General features: G+C 34.0%; 1 protein-coding gene across 1 annotated transcript; it reads right to left on the bottom strand.

The window, feature by feature from the left end:
* Window positions 1-12,745: 12,745 nt before the first annotated feature.
* LOC18045569 (teosinte glume architecture 1) lies at window positions 12,746-16,161 on the bottom strand. Its single transcript, XM_024186501.1, has 6 exons — window positions 16,045-16,161; window positions 15,880-15,963; window positions 15,621-15,690; window positions 14,651-15,055; window positions 13,807-13,943; window positions 12,746-13,653 (listed from the first exon to the last, which is right to left on the bottom strand). Exons 4-6 carry the CDS (start codon window positions 14,857-14,859, stop codon window positions 13,061-13,063), a joined length of 939 nt encoding a protein of 312 aa, XP_024042269.1. The 5' UTR covers window positions 14,860-15,055; window positions 15,621-15,690; window positions 15,880-15,963; window positions 16,045-16,161; the 3' UTR covers window positions 12,746-13,060.
* Window positions 16,162-16,842: the final 681 nt, after the last annotated feature.

The raw sequence follows: 16,842 nt of genomic DNA, 5'->3' as shown, positions 1-16,842 counted from the left end.
CGATCTCTTTCCTATACCTTTTCTTTTTGCCCTATTATTATTATTATTATTATTATTAGGTCCGTATGACTTCATTTTGACTCTTATTGTTATCATATAAGTGTATAACAAACCAACAAGCGCGTAGATCAACTAGTATGAGGTTGTTCTAACTTAACCAAAGTCTTCGATTCGAGACTTAAGAATACAACTGCATCAAATACTTGTTGGGAGAATTTTGCCGCCGAGTGATCTTACTCGGCTCGAATTTGCCTTAGTGATCTTACTCGACTCGAATTTAGATTAGTTCGGGAGAGAACTTTACCGTCCTAGTGGTCCTACTTGGCTCGAATCTGAATTAATCAGGGTCTAATGTGATTTTCAAATACCAGGTGATTTAATATATCAAAAAAAAATATAAATGTAAAACAAAACGAATATTATGGAGCGTTATTTTGCTTTTAGCTTTGCATTCCTTTATTTTTACTTTTATTGTTGTTATTATTATACCCTATTTCTTTGATCAGACGGTGGAGAGGCCATGGGGGGGGGGGGGGGGAGAACCTTAGACATTTTTTTTCTTAAAAAAATAAATAAGGGAAATCCCAGACTTAGAAGAGGAGAGGTGAGGTAATTAAATAAATGGACATTGACACGTGTCGAGATGAGAAGTGAACGAGGTTTTTGATTTATCCCCACCTGACTATTTCCTTCGGCCAATTACGTGTAAAGCTGAAACAGAACAGCTTCGTAGTTCCGTTGTTTTCTATATAAATTCACTGGTTTACCCCTCGGGATTGTCTGAAAAATAAAGATAACAAGTGATTGATTTTACTTAATAAAATAAAATAAAACAAGGTACAAAGATAAGAATAGATCAGTATATATATATATAAATCCAGATTTCTCTACATTTTTTAGTTCTGATTTGCATCAGATGCCTAAAGTATGTGCACCTTCTCCCATGGCTATAATAAATTTCAAATTTCTTTTTCCTTTCTTAAATTGGCTTGGCGGTGCTTCCACCCTTTATCACAAAAACAACGACAATGTAATTATTCCCACCATTTTCTGCTGCTGCACCTGACTCGCTGCAATAAGACCGCATCAGATCAGCATCCATTACTGCTTTTGAGTTTTGCAAGAAATTAACTCAAGGGTACGTATATGCAATTCCATCAATTTATACGATCACGTACCGAATTACATTTTAGAAAATGATCATTTATATTGTGTAAAAGTCCAACAAAAACTTTACAAATAAGTGACATATATATACCATTCTGTGTTTCTCGAATCAGAAAGGAAAAATATCCCAGAACACAAAACATTTCATTACTTACATTGCCCAGACATGTGCAGCTAACACTGGATCATTTTGTCAAGTTTTTCAAATTTGCCTTATCATAATGAGTTTAATGTAGTTCCCTCTACGCATTACTTATTTGGTTCATTGTTAAGGGATTGCGTGAAATAAAGTTAATGCTATCAAGTTTTTTTCTTTGTGTACCCAGTATGAAAAAGTTAGTAGAAATTATGAAACCACTACAATGTATATATATATATATTTTTCTTTTTGCCGTTTCTGTGAGCAAGCAACCATTGGACTTAATTAGCTGCCATGGCTTGGTGCATTAGGTAGACTTTGGTTTCATATTAATCAAAACGTTAATTGGGTTTGTGTTAAAAAAGGAAATATTGGATTGGAGTTCCAGAAAAAGCAGTACTTCCCTGAAACGTTAAGATTTTGACGAGTGACTTTAATTGAAATAACTTTAGAATAGGAAGAAAGATTGGCTAATGTAACTGCTTTTGACTCAAGAGGCACCAAAGCAACCGTGAAAAATACGAGGGGTAATTAAACTATCTGTAGTATAAGGATGAGGATATTAAAAAGCCTTTTTTTTTTTTTTTTTTTTTTCCAAAAGCCGTGCGTTGAATCAAAACATTTTTCGTGTTATGTGTGGCTAGGAATAAGAAGTGCTTATTTACTTGCTTGTTCAAGCTACCAAAGATAGAATAGAGACGGTATGGATTGATTAGTGCATATGAAGAAAAGCCACTAAAGTTTAAAATTAAGATTCTTGAGTTAGGATCAACTAGTGTCCATTGCGGCATTTACACATTCCCATTTTATTTTTGTTTTGAGTACGTAAACAAATCCCAAATATAGTCCAAGGAATATATGCCCAAGTTTCTTTTGGACCCATATGGCTAAAGACTACCATTCATTCATCAACATGATCACTTTACGTTTGATGGAAATTTTTTTTTTGGGTTTGGGGGGAGGGGGGGTGTTCATTGTTGCTATTCAAGCCTTTAATTAATTTAATTAGGACTAGCTATATTAATGAAAATTCTATGGTGATTAAATATTTGAAGCAAAGACGCAATTAGATGTATTCAATGCATTATGTCGATTGTTGACGATAAAGTCATACTCTTTAGTACGCGTTTATGTAAGCATAATATTTTTGTGATTGATAATAATACAAATTATTTAGGTGTGATTTCACACTCATTAATCTCACCAGAAAGTTAAAACTTTAACTATTTTTCATTTAATCTGATTTTAATCTTGATTGCGTATTTTTATAGAATTCTCTCTTACACTTGTGAGTGGATTATATATTCCTCCAATACATGTGAGGATAGATATATGGGTTGTGCTAATATCATATAATAGATGTAATTGATTGACATAAATATCAATAGATCTCTAATTATATAATATAAATTAATAAGTTAAAAAAAAAATTAATCTTAGAGACTAAGACAATGTCTTTAAGGATTCATAAATATAGCCACCTAAACCAGTTGTTGCTCTCATATTTCCCATTCATGAGTAGGAAAAAACTGATAAAATCCGGGTTAAAAAGTTTGGTGCGGGGACCAACAAAAGCACATCAATTGCATTCAGACAAAACCACCACATGGGTTCGTCTCAGAGACTTAAAAGAAGTTCCAATAACTGTACTGCCGTCCAATGATTCATGACGTGGCACAACTTTGCATTAGCCAATCAATCAATTAACTGTGTGTATTTCATTCAGCTTATTAAGAGCGTTCACACTGTTCTTGCTCACGGAGAAATTCAAAAATACTTCGGAGGCAGTCATATAATAAATAAATGATATTATAATATGTGTATATTTATTTTAAAAAATTATTATTTAAGTGGTGATTATATTAAATTTAATTACATATGTCATGCATACATGAATTTGTTGTAATATATCAGAATTATTCTAGAATTTCTCTCACATTATTCCTGCTCACAGTAAAAAAAAATCAATAATATTTTAGTATTATGAAGGTCCACCACACTGTGTAAGAGACAATAACACACGTACTAGTACTATCTATTAAGGTAAAAAAAATTTGGACAGACACTTACGATATTATAAAGTAACGATACTATTGAAATTTAAAAACAAAAATAAAAGTGCTGAGTTATCTCTCCCTTAAATAATTTCACGTCACATACTACATTATTTGAAATATTTTTTTTAAAAAATCAGAATTATATATTACCATACCCTTGTGGACAGTAACTAAGTTTTAACCTCAGCTGTTGTAAAACATTCCTTGATAGGGTGGCTGCAGCCTCAAAACATGCAACCTCAAAACCAACCTTCGCCAACTTTCTGCTAGTTGCACTTGACTTAAAATTTGTTCACAATTTATTTTGAGTAATTTTCTCCAATTTTAAGAGCCAATTTAGGCCACGGTCGTCATTAATTGTAGTGTTGAGTTAATTACAAGGAAGAGTCTAGGGTCGTAAGATAGCATCAATAAATTAATAACAATTACCATAGCTTTTCCGTTATTTGTACGAATTTTTTTTTAATTATTGGTAACAACATTGTCGTTCGGAGTTACAAATGTTTTATAACACACAAAGCGCAAGTACACGAGTTGCACATACAACCCAAAAAAAAAAAAAAAAAAAGAAATTGTTTCTGATAAATTAAAAAAAAAAACACTAATATTTACTTATAGATGCGCCCAAATAGTTGAAAACAAGGTGTTACATCATTGCTAGGGAGCCATTGGTGGTGCTACGAAGCAGAAGTTCAAGATTTTGATGCCTTTCTAGCCAACCAAGAAAAGATAAACTTAAGCAATTATGAAAGAGATATCGTATTAATTTCAAGATTTAGGATAGGTTATCTTAATTTCGGAGCATCTTTTGAACACCCACTTCAACTCGTATGGTAATCTTCCACAAAAATAATAAAACGTCCTATAATTTATATAGAAATTATATAACATAACCCTAAAGGCTTAGGATCAGTTTAGTAATACTGTAACTTTTAAAATAATTGTTATTAGTTGTGCTATAAAAATAATCAGCTGTTAAAAGATTCAATTAAATATTTAGTGAAATTTATTTTAAAAAATGCTGCAAGTCTTAAAAGCAATCATCTGTACTTGGTAAATTCTACAATAAGAATGCAAATGACTGAAATTGATATAATATTGAATAAAGTTTATTTATACATTTATAAATATGTATTATTGTTTATATATAATAATTGATTAGGTAAAATAAATATTTTCATTTTATTCGTGTCATTTTTTTATATTATAATTATCTCAATATAATAAATAATAAAATCTATTTAATTTAATGATTAAATTTTCCAATTGAATATGAATAATTTTAGATTTTTATAATTTATGTGAAATTGTAAATATAAAATTAAATTTTAAAAAGCTATTCCTTCCATACTTATCAAAATCTGTTGTAAGATAGATAATTTTGGCAAAAATATATTTTTTTTTAAAAAAATTACTAAACCCCAAAATTGGCTTTTAAGTGTTTCAAAATGATTTTTGAATCTACTTAGAAGTAATTCCAAATGAGCCATTAATTAGAGTATTCTTGGTAGGTAGTAAAGAGTCTTCTGCGTTTATTTATATTAAGAGTATTGATTGCAGCGGGAGACAATACTTACCTTATGATGAACGACATTATCACTATATTGTCTGATTAATTTACAACTTCAATACTATTCATTAGGAGTTATAAAATTTTATTATGTGTTCAGTGCCGAGTGCTCATTATATAGTGGACACAAATACTTACTAAATAATTTGTCCTATATATAAATATACCACAGAGTCGATTTTTGTTTTCTAAATATTTGAAATACATCTAGTTCATTTTGAACTCAATCGTAAAAATCATCACAAATCTGATCGAAAAAGTTACGACAAATTTTTTTTTTTTTCTTTTACATACCGCACCGCGCATTTGACCGTTTGATTACGACAATCGACCAAAACCATTCCTGCCTTTATATCCACACCCTTCAATCATCAATCGAAATGGGGGCCACCACACAAATTTGGCGGATCTACTCGATCTGTCAAATTGCAGCAGCAAACAAAATTAAAGTGATGATGAAATCGTACAACAACAACAAAATAATAATAATAATAAATAAATAAAAAAAATTAGAGGAGTGGTCCAGAGTCGATCCAGTCACCATTATTTATAAGAGTTGCGGTGTTGTCAATTTCGAATAATTTCCTTTTATTAACCCACTTCTCTAATCAAAGTTGCTGCTCTCCTTAGCTATATGTGTATGGTACCATTGTAATTGGTTATTAAAAGAATCCACTATATGTATGGAAACACATTTCATAAGAGTATACATATATACATGCAAATATATATATATATTTGGGTTTAACGTAAAGGGGTTCGACGAAAAAAAAAAGTGTCCTTATAAGTTAACCATTTTTTGATATTATTTATGTGTTTGCTGCTTCTTCGGTGAAAACTAGGAATGTAACAACAAAACCATTTTGCATAAATTTAGATTATTCACCTCGACAGTCTTCGTGTAACAGTCATTTTGTCACGCCCTCCATTTCATCACCTCTTATATTTATACACACACACACACACACACACAAAACAAAACCCAACCAATTTAGGTACTCTTTAGGGAGGACCAATGTGCTTTTTGTTTGAATAAGCACTTGAGAAGTGCTTCTGGAAAAGAACTTTCGGAAACGTTAAAGATTTAACCAACGTATTTTAAACATAGAACTAGAATTGAAGCAGAAGAAAAGGAAATTGGAGTCACAGGGGGGTTTTTTATTGTGCGCAAGTTGAATTATAAGCAGTTGGGAAAATAAGGGAACTGTGGGTTGCTGGGGACCAAAATGAAAGAAAGGCAAACTTCATGAAAATAAAATCAAATGGGTTTGGAGTTTTGAATGTGATGTGAGTGAGACCCACAACCACACAAGTACGTGTTAATGAATGTCAGATTTCATTCCGTTTTAAGGAAGGCAGATTTCAACATCACCATAATGGCACGTGTACTGCATACCAATTTGGGGTTACTTCTCTTTAAGGAAGTCACGTCCGGTGGGGTTCTCTTCTGAAGCCCCACATTTAAAAGTCCTAATCTATCAGCATCGGCACAGCACCACATGAACAAGTGGAGTGGCATGCCTTTCGCTAGTAGTTTTCATTTTGCAGACGCTGTCCCGGAGCAGCACAAACGATGCGCCATTTTTACACTCCTCTTCTTCTGAATTGTGAACTTTGTGGCGAGTGGCAAGTGGTGGTGCTAAATGCTAATCCGATATTTGGTAAAAAGCAAGAACCGGATCTCGTTCTCACATCTCATTTTCCTCAACTCTAATAAATAAATAATGGAAAAAATTAAAATATTAAGTGTCAGAAAACATATTGATGATAAAATCATAATATCTTTAAAATATTATATTTACTCTTTCAATTTTTTTTTATTGGCATTTTAATGCTTAAGGTAAATAGATTTTCTTAGTTATTTATTTGAAGGAGAGAAAAAGGGATATAACTCTCTCTCTATGAAGTAAATACTGCAATACGGTACAATAATTTACCTGGTCCATATATCTTATTTAATACCTTCTCGACAATTTGGTAATTAATAATATTCTTGCAATTGACCGATGTATCCCAATGACGTACTTTCACACATAAGCCTTCTTATTAGTATTCAGGAGAATTTATAAATCAAATTTGTTGTAAGAGTAAGACTTTCACTGGCGGATTCTGATTTGATTTCACTCCGGGCCCATGGCAAATATTATGTTCAGCTCTACTCTCTACATACTACTAGAACATAGACTTTAGCCGTAGGTTGACACTTGTGCTTTGACAAGTTGGGAATTTTAGTTGTTATTTGGGGTAGAAGATTTTCTTTTGCGTCTTTTAGATGCTTTCTAGTTTTCCTCTTTAATGAGAAAAAAACTCTAATAACAATAATATCAAGACCTTCTTAACTGTTAAACCAAATATTAATTAATAAACGATTGGATTTGTCACATACTCATCTGTACATGCTGGATCTAACAATAAAAATGATAAAAATAAACACAGAATGGCAAATAAGAATAATATACTTGGGATTCGAACACAAAATCTTTTAATGAACTTAAATAATAAAATAATTTTCTCACATGAGGACTGCACTAAAGAATAACTATATATATATATATATTGCATGTAAAATTAACCATCCCTCCAGGGCGGCGGTGCAATTAAAAGGACATGCTGGCGTGCGAAAATGAGATGGGCGAGTAGTGAATATATAATGCAGGGGAGACGCGTTGCGTGGCGATGGAACTTGAACAATTAAGCAAATGGCGATGGGCATTTGGCTAGCTAGCTGTGGCCAATGGGAATGGGCAGTAGAACTTTCTTCACTTTTTATTTCTCATCAATAATGCTTCACTTTTGGACCCTTTTTTTTCTTTTTTTCCAACCACCGCACATGGCTCATGAGAAAAGCGGAAAGTTAAATGGCGACACATATTCTCAACTAATTTGTAAGCAGAGATAGTAATTGTCTTTGATAAGTTTGATGGCTATTTTCCAATTGATATTCTTTTTTTTTTTTTTTCATAAGATCCGTAAATGCATTTGATAGGTATTTGAAATGCATAACTCTCTCTCTCTTTTCTTTTTTTTTTTTCTTTTTCCCTCTGTGTTGGACAAAATTATTGTAAAACAAGTTTTTACTACTAATTTATTGAAAGAAAGACGGATTTAATATGTTTGTATTTAGGGGAGGGAAAAGAACACTCAATAGTTTGCTTAATGGATTATATATATATTACACTCGTTAAACTAATTAATTAGAAATCACAAATCCGCCCGCTTTATACCATAGTCCAGACAATCCTGGATATGTAGAAGAACTTGTCCGTACTTAAAAGTAAGACAATTTCAGAAGTTTTTGATTTATACCCACTGAAGTAGAGGGTTTTTTTTTATAGATAATCAAAGTTAAGTACTTTTAGAGAAGCCTGTTATAACAGCACCGATTTTGGACAAGTATCTGGGATCACTTTAAGGTTAAACAATTTGGCTGTAAATTGAATTTGATAATATTAAATTTCGTAAACCTGCAGGAAGATTGTTATATCGACCTGTCCGAATCACAAATGGATGTGACCAAATAATCCAACAAGTGAGCTGGTCTGATAGCAGCTTGTGGGGGGCAGGTGACAGGTTACGTCTTTCATTTTGTGGGTTTTGCTTGTCCGCAACTCCAAGTGGAGCCCCTGTTCGTCTCCTTAACCGCAGTTATTATCTCCAGTTTAGAGTTTATACTCCTAATGCTGCCCGCATTAATTGTATACAACTATGATTGTTCTGAGAGTCAACAATGGGCTAACAGCGTGTGCCTTAATCGCACATTTAAGAGAAATCTCAAAGCTTTGATCTCTTGAGGTAGCAATTTAAATGGGCACGTAGTATCTTATTCGTACTGTGACAGATTCGAGCAATTTAGCCACTAACTCGATACAATTTTTAAATGTATCATAATCGTGTCACATTTTTCTTTTTCTTTTTTAAGAAATTATTCTTTTAACAAGTTTTACTTTGTTTTTCTAAAACAATTGTACTCTTTTTAAAAAAGAATGAAAAATAAAACGAGTTTCTTTGGGATAAAAAAAATAAGTCAACACACTAAAATTAATAAAATCGTTAACGGTTTCATAAATTGGTTTACACGACATAAACTCTAAATGAGTAAACATGCAGTAACAATCTTGTCATTTTAAGTGAGCCTAAACTTATTAATTTCATATTATTAAATTACTACCTCTACCGGGAGTAGTTGGGGTGAAAAAAAAAAATGGAGAAAAAAAGGGACGTCTATTACCAATGTTTTGAAATGTACGTATCTTGATGGATCTTTGTAAAGCATGTTTCAGTCTTAGTTCTGAAATCGAAGAAATCTGTTTAGGTTTCATTCATTTTACTATCAGTACAGAAATAATGTTGCTCGTATCAGGTAACCTGTAACCATATTAATGGCTTAGTAAATGAATAGAGCTTCTGTGTCTGTGAGAAAATCTAATTGATGGCAGATGCGATGCCAATCACATGAAAGCCATATGGCTTGTCATACTCATAATAATGCATTATGTGCATGCATGTTACACGCTCAGCTATCTCCTTCGTAAGCGGAAGCAAACAAGCAGGTCACATTCCAATTTCTAAATGTATAAGAAATAATTGAGTGGTTCACATGATGCAGTAAGAAAATTTTGCAAGCTATTTAAAATTTTAGCTGAAGATGTCTTTGAATCTTCAAGAAACAAAGGGGTAAGGGCATGTGCAAGTACCATGACTTTTAAGTAAAAATTTCAAGAATGCTTAAAAATGAAAAAGTAGATGGAAAAAGAAAAAAGCTTTGTAAGGTTTTCAATCAATAAGAGAAATTTGGTCATGCTGGCTAGTAGAGCATCCATTGGACTACTCTTTTTAATCGTTAATTAATATATAGTTACTGATTTATAACAAATTCTTTCCATCACCACAAAAATAAAATAAAAATTCAATCTAGCGGAATGCATTTAATGACAAAAATTCATTTAAAAAAATGATAGAAGAGTAGATAATAAATACTAAATTAATTTTTTTAACTCCTACCTCCTTTAAGATTCGAATATATAAGTGATTAGCAAATAAAATTACTTAAAACCACCACCCAGTACCCAAGGGTCAAAAAGCTCATTTAAATAATCATTCATTTACCATTGGATAGAATCAAAATTTGAGTAGTTGTTTAGAATAAAAAATATAAGTTACAACCAACAAAGTGTTGGCTCCACTGGCAATGGAGTCCCCTTAAGTGGTTTAATTGGGTTTGCTCCCCAGTTCGAATCGCTGGAAAGTTGCCTTTGTTGGGAGAACTTGAGCCTCTCGGTTCGAGCGGTTACTTCTAGTCTGGGTTGTGGTACGAGCTTAAAGGTGCCTCCCACAGTTGGAGCCCTCCCCAGTATACATCGTGTTCAAAACAATATATATATATATATATATATATATATATATATATATATATATATATAAGTTACAGCCTACCCACTCTTATATTAAAACTCTGTTAGTATTGCAATTGTGAATCTATCAACAACAGCCATAAACACGAGCTCCAAAATCAGAACCGAGTCCTCTTCGAAACGGAAAATACTTGCAAGTGTCAAATATCAGTGTCAAAATTATTAAATGCTAAAACACTAGCAGTCATGAACAGGCTCTCGTGTTGTAAATTTGTTGCGACGCCAACAGGCCTGGCTAAGTTTTAGTGTCTTAGGCCTTTACTGTTATCCCAGTGGCGAGACATTGAGATGGGCTTTGATTTTCCAATTACGAACAGAACACCAGTCAGTCACTGCTAGATTTGGTTTGTTCAATTTGCACTTTACTCACGAAGTGCATCGCTTTGTTTATAATTAAATTTTATAATCCTGAGAGGTAATTGGGAGTCAGGACTTTATTAAAAAACAATCAAGCCATCTTCGTGATGAAGCTTCCTTGTAAAACGTTAAGAGAATTCATTTTTCTGGAGTATCCTTCAAATTTAAATAAATATGATCGGTTTACACAATGATTGGATGGATCCTTTTTGTTGAATGTCGCGTGGGAATTTATTCAAAATCTTCCCATAGCTAATATGCTTAACGCGTAGGCACGAATGTTGCTGTACTACTGCCGGCCTGTTTCCAATTTTTATACAATACTGTCACAGGACCATGCGAATTCATAGATTAATTCTTTTATTTTTCTATCATTTTGTTTTTTGGTTCTCATTGTTTTTTAAGTATTAAACATCTCCATTAATCATGAGGTTTAAAACTCTTGGCATACATATAAAAATTAAAGTAATTTTAATGAAATGATGAGAAATGATTTTATGTCATTAGTATTGCACAAAAGGGTCGTACTTGTACATATTGCACACTAAATTGATAAGCTTTGGAAGAAGCTTAAGGGCAATCTCCTTTCTTTCAGCACATAGTGATTCTAGCATAGCCTCATACGTATTATTAATTAAAGAGAGTTGGAATCGGCTCTCTCTCTTGTTTGAATCGCTCTTGCACGTACAATATATATTGTGCTGCCTTCATGTCGACGTCCTCATCACCAGCATAATCAAGGAAGGGGAAGCCATTGGTGTCACGGCGACCGCCGTTCATCATCGGCACCCTTTGCGTGGTTGAAACATTTGGCAAATCTTGATGATGAGTCAGATAACTTACGGTAGAAGTAGTAGCATTATTTCGAGCAAAGGGGCCATGGCTGGGCCTCAGGCTGATCACCTTGTTATTGTTGCTAATCACCACTTTTGAAAATGTCCTGCCCGGCTTACTCTTCATCAATCCCCTTGGCTTATTATACTCTCTACTCTCCATTACAGCTGCTTGATTAACTGCTCCTGGGAGGGCTTGGAGCGGTGTCTCTTTTAATAGGGTTTTTGTGGATAGAGATGGGAGTAACATCAATGTCACAGCTTTGGATTGGCCCACTTTAATTCCATCAGATAGATATTTGTTGTTTGTCTAGAATTTTGTAATCACATTAATCAATCACTTTTAACCCTCCTCACATTGTACGGCCGTACAAGGGTTGGATAATATATTCCCCCTACCTATTTTTTTAATAGAGCGTGTAGCAATAGCACGATATTGTTTATATGATGTGGGACTATATTTATGGATAAACTTTTATGATTATGCTTTCACGACCAGCTGCTAGAAAGATTTGGGTTCTTTTTCTTTATTCCTTGATCTTTGATATGGTATCATGTATGTCACTAATTATTAATTGCCGAAAGATTTGAGCTCATAATATCTTTGTACAGAGAATTTACCCCTTAAAGAAATCCTCGAAGCAAGCATGCATAATAGTGAGGCCAAAAGCACACAAATTCTCGGCAATTAATAAAGAGCGACGCGAATCATTAAACCGACAAATACAGAGAGCTGGACGTGCTTTCCCCTTCGATGCTTTATTCCTTAGTAACTAGTAGTAATGTGACAGAATGTGTTATGAGGCATAAACTATCAAGGTGTCTAACATCTTTACGGCGTCGTTTTCCCAGTACCCACCACCACCACCACCATAACCCATGACGCGAGACCAAAATGCTAGTAATTAGATCACCCATTTTCCCAGGACGCTAAAAATTCGCTGTCCTGATTTTCTGTCTTTCTTTTTTTTTTTTTTTTCGTCCAGGTTACTCAAAACGGAAAATTTTGATCACGTTTGGATTTCAAATTCTCAATCTATTCATTATATTATATCTGTCAGTTAATTTACACACACATATATGTTGGGAAGTATTTTTATGTAATTGCATAATCTAGCTTGTATTAAATAACTAGAATTTATATAGACAGTTTCATGTTGCAATAGCAGCTGCAAAAAGTCATGTTGTAATAGCATCTGCAAAAAGTCGTGTTGCATTAATTGGAATGACATGACTGGGCTTCCCATACAAGTGGGTGAGACTCTGAGAGACATCATCTGGTATCGTGAAAGTCTCCAATCAAATGGGAATAAATTTCAATGAGATAAATGCATCAAACGAGAAGATGAACCCACCGTTTGGGGGATACAAGTTAATTCAGAGAAAACATATTCAAACCTTATGTGTAGCATCTAAAAAAGATCTCTCTGCTACACAAATGCAGCAATATCAGAAACACTAGCGCTTAAGTCCACATTTTATTAATTGGAACCTACTAAAACGGTCAGAAGCAATGACACCTATTACTACTCCCAAGAGAAGGAGAGTGACTGGTGAGTTCCACTCGTAGATGACTCATCACGGGCAGGGCCAATCTCAAATGTATCTGGGTCATGAAGGCTGGCATTACTAGGCTGAACAACCATTCCTAGCCTACTGTAATTCAGGCTAGTAATCAAGGACTGTGCTGGAGGGATCAACTTTGAGTCAGTCTGCGCCGTATGGTTCAAACCGACCCCCCGAGTCTGAGGCTGTGGTGATGACAGAAGAGAGAGAGCACGACTTGAATGGACAACTCGGTTTAACCTGTTGCAGAATACTTTCTGGCTGCTGCTGCCACAATTCCCCAATGAGGAATTGGCAGTAAGTAGTGGTTGACAGACAGAAGAAGCCCTTGGGAGTGCAGAAGTGGCCGCGCCTTCTAAGAATGGGAACTGCTTCCCTTCTTTGTCGTCATGAGAAGAGGATCCACAAAACAAGTTCCCATTAGTGAAGTCTAGCTGTAAGTGATTGTTGTGAAGCATCTCATCAGTCTTGGCCTTGACTATGCCACTCCAAACAGGTGGCGCCGCACTTGTGGAGAATAATTCGGGGCTACCAAATGGTATAAATTTAGTACCTGCACAAGAACAAGTTTACGGATAATTCAAACGAACTTAATCACTATGTGGATTCATGGAAGGGTTAAGCTAGCATTCAGTTCAGCACTCAATAATTGTGAAGGCTCTTAGTTTATAATGATTGAATTCAGAAATCAAAACTAATAATGGACCTTGAGGATTGGAAAGAAACCTCCCCGAATTTAAGGACAGAGAATCTGGTTGAGGCTTCCTACGTCGCCGATTATGTCCATCAAGTCGTTTCCTACAGCTTCTCTTTCCCTCATCAAACTCCTCCAATGAGTGAAATCTGATAAATTATTCAATAGAAATTTAGCTTTACGAACCCATAGATAAACAAAAAGTGAATTTTTTGAGGAGCAAATCTGATAATACATCTTTTATGCAGCTCAGTTTTATGAGGCATAGTCCACTGCATGGAGAATCTGATAGAATTACAGATAGTTGATGGCTACCATAAATGCCTTTGAGAATCAAATAGCAATAAAGATCCTGTCTCATCTAGACTTGGCTATTAAGGACATTTTCTGCAAATATATTCAGCTGCTTACACATAATTTAACCTTCAAAATAACAAACAGATGCCATCCTCTACTTCTTGGTTAACTCCGGTAACAAAGTAGTTTCTTCAAACAATCTGGAGGTGACTAAAGAAATCATTTGCTTTCTGAATTTCAGGATCATTGACATAAGAAATGCCAAACAGCAAATAATAATTTACCCGGAGGGAAATTCAAGGGTATGTAGTAGAAATATTATCTGAATCTAATGGTGCTTTGGTTCCAATCAAGCTAGTAGAATCTGTACTAAACATAGTTTAGAAAATAGATGCATCCGTCTTATGCAAATCTTATAATCTAAGTACACTGAAGAATATACCTTGGTAAAAATTAAATTGAGTTGCATTATAGAGAATGATTAAACAACAGGAAGGCAAAAATGATTCCAGAAGCACTCCAGTTATTTCTATCCTTACAAGCTTATTGCTATTCTTACCTGCTGCACTGCTGGCAAAATCGCTGTTCCCGACCGTGAATAGTTACTTTGGGGGTCTTAGAATGAAGCTCACAAACTTTATGGCGTCTATGATAGTCTCGGCATTTACCAAGGTCAGCTGTGCATCCATCAACCAAGCAAGAAGGAATTTGGGTGCCATTGCCAGGCACTCTGGCTCTCTTTGAAGAACCAGATGGTGATGATTCCATCAAAGACTCCTCAGAATACTCAAGTTCTATTTTCTAACTTGTCCTCCAAGTCAACCTAACTATTCCGAGCTTTAAGTCCACAAAGCAATCGCTACTGGACCCAGCAACTAAAGCAATTAGGAGAACAGCATCTTCCAAGAGATTGTCCTATGGAACATTTTCCTGTACTTCTTTTTTATCTCCTCACGCTCAACTCCTAGTCAAAATATCACATAATATTTCAGAATCTTTGCAGCAAGAATAAAAATCAACCACACAAATTCATGTCTAAGCTTCTTACTCTTATTGTTAATCAATTATTAACATTATGAAAGACTTCTGATGTTCCCTTTAAAGAACATGAAGAAACCTCATTTAAAGAATTAAATAACTACTAGATTTAGGAAAAAGGGTATGGTAAAATTCTCATACATGTATACTCGTCACTACATTAGCCTTAGAGATTTTTTTCTTAATTAAGAAAAGCTACGACACCAACAACCATTTTCTAGTTTTTGTTGTAAACAAAAATTTTATTCAGTAGTGAACTACAGATATCTTTTTCTTTTTCTTTTTTTTCCTTGAATAAGTTATAAACATAAACATGCTTATGATAGATATCTGTGAACTGTAAAAACTGCCAAAACTAGGGAAATTATATTTTCCAGGCAAAGTCCAAAGAAACCCAAAAAGTATAAACTCAGTTGTATGAATTCATAAAATGCATATTATCTCAAAAACAAAAACCAAGAAAGCTGAAAAAGAGTTAATATGAAAGTAACCTGAGAATCCCACAAATCAACCACATAAGAGGCAATTCACAAGAGAATCCTCTATTCCCAATAGCAAGAACTGGAAAAAAAAAGGTCAAATCAATGTCTTGAAGACAAAGTGGTTAAAGTTGAGGAACAAGAAGAAGATAAAAGAAAAGACAAGACAAACAGATCGGAGTGTGCTTTTAAGTTGAAGAACAAGAAAGAAAGAAAGAAAAAAGAAGACAACACTGACAGCACTTGACTTTGGCAGCATTGATTCACTTACAAAAGTCCAATCAAAAAGCTTTTGCTAGCTCTAAACTACTTGCTGCAGCTAGTGCTTCCTCAGTAGCAGAACAAGAAGCAAAGACTGCAAGAGATTTTTGGATAATGTATTCAGATACAAACGCTGTCTGAGAGAGAGAGAGAGAGAGAGAGAGAGAGAACGCACGTAAAAGCTAGAAGGTAATTAGGTAACCATGAATGGTAAAGAAAATAGTCATTGCGAGTCTTCTCTCATTCCCTTTTAGGCTTGCTGCTGCCTTCTTTGAAGAGAAGAAAATTTTTGAAGTCAATATTTTAATTCGGTTGAATAAACAAATCATGGGTTATTAAAAAGACAAAAGCCAAAGAAATGAGTGGCAAAGAAAGTGACAGGGTGTTGTTGCTTTCAACTTTTCAAGTTAAGGAGGAAAGATAAGGAAAGCATTGAGTATATGAATTTCTTGTGCTTCGCGTTGCATGAAGTTTGTTATTTTTTTTGAGTATTTATTACTTCTCCCTCGAGCTTTGTTAACAAGGGAATCCTCTTGCCAAAATTTGTTGTTGGATTCTCTTGTAATCTAATGGAGTTTTGAATGTTTGTGTGCAACAGTACAAGTTTCAAGTATGAAAAATGAAATATATGTATGTATGTGCATATATATATATATATCATCGAGTCAACATCAAAAGTCTCTGTCCTGTGGATGAGATGCAAAATCAGGCCATTATTTTGTTCTGGAAAATTATTGCTGGCTTTAATGCATGGGATAGTTTTGTTACCTTTCATGGCCATAATTTGTCGTGTGAATGAGCAGGCAAAAGGTTATGATTTATGAAGATGATCTAATCATAGCTTAGAATCTTTTTACAAATTTGAGTTGAGTTTTGTTGAGTATTAAATTTAGGGTTAAAAAATTTATTTAGTATTTTTATATCTTTTATTTTTCTTACCTAACAATTCTAAATAAGTGTTTAATTAAAAATT

The sequence above is a fragment of the Citrus clementina genome, unplaced genomic scaffold, assembly GCF_000493195.1.
Source record: "Citrus clementina cultivar Clemenules unplaced genomic scaffold, Citrus_clementina_v1.0 scaffold_4, whole genome shotgun sequence".
NCBI lineage: Eukaryota > Viridiplantae > Streptophyta > Magnoliopsida > Sapindales > Rutaceae > Citrus > Citrus x clementina.
This window is presented reverse-complemented; position numbering and strand designations above follow the sequence as displayed.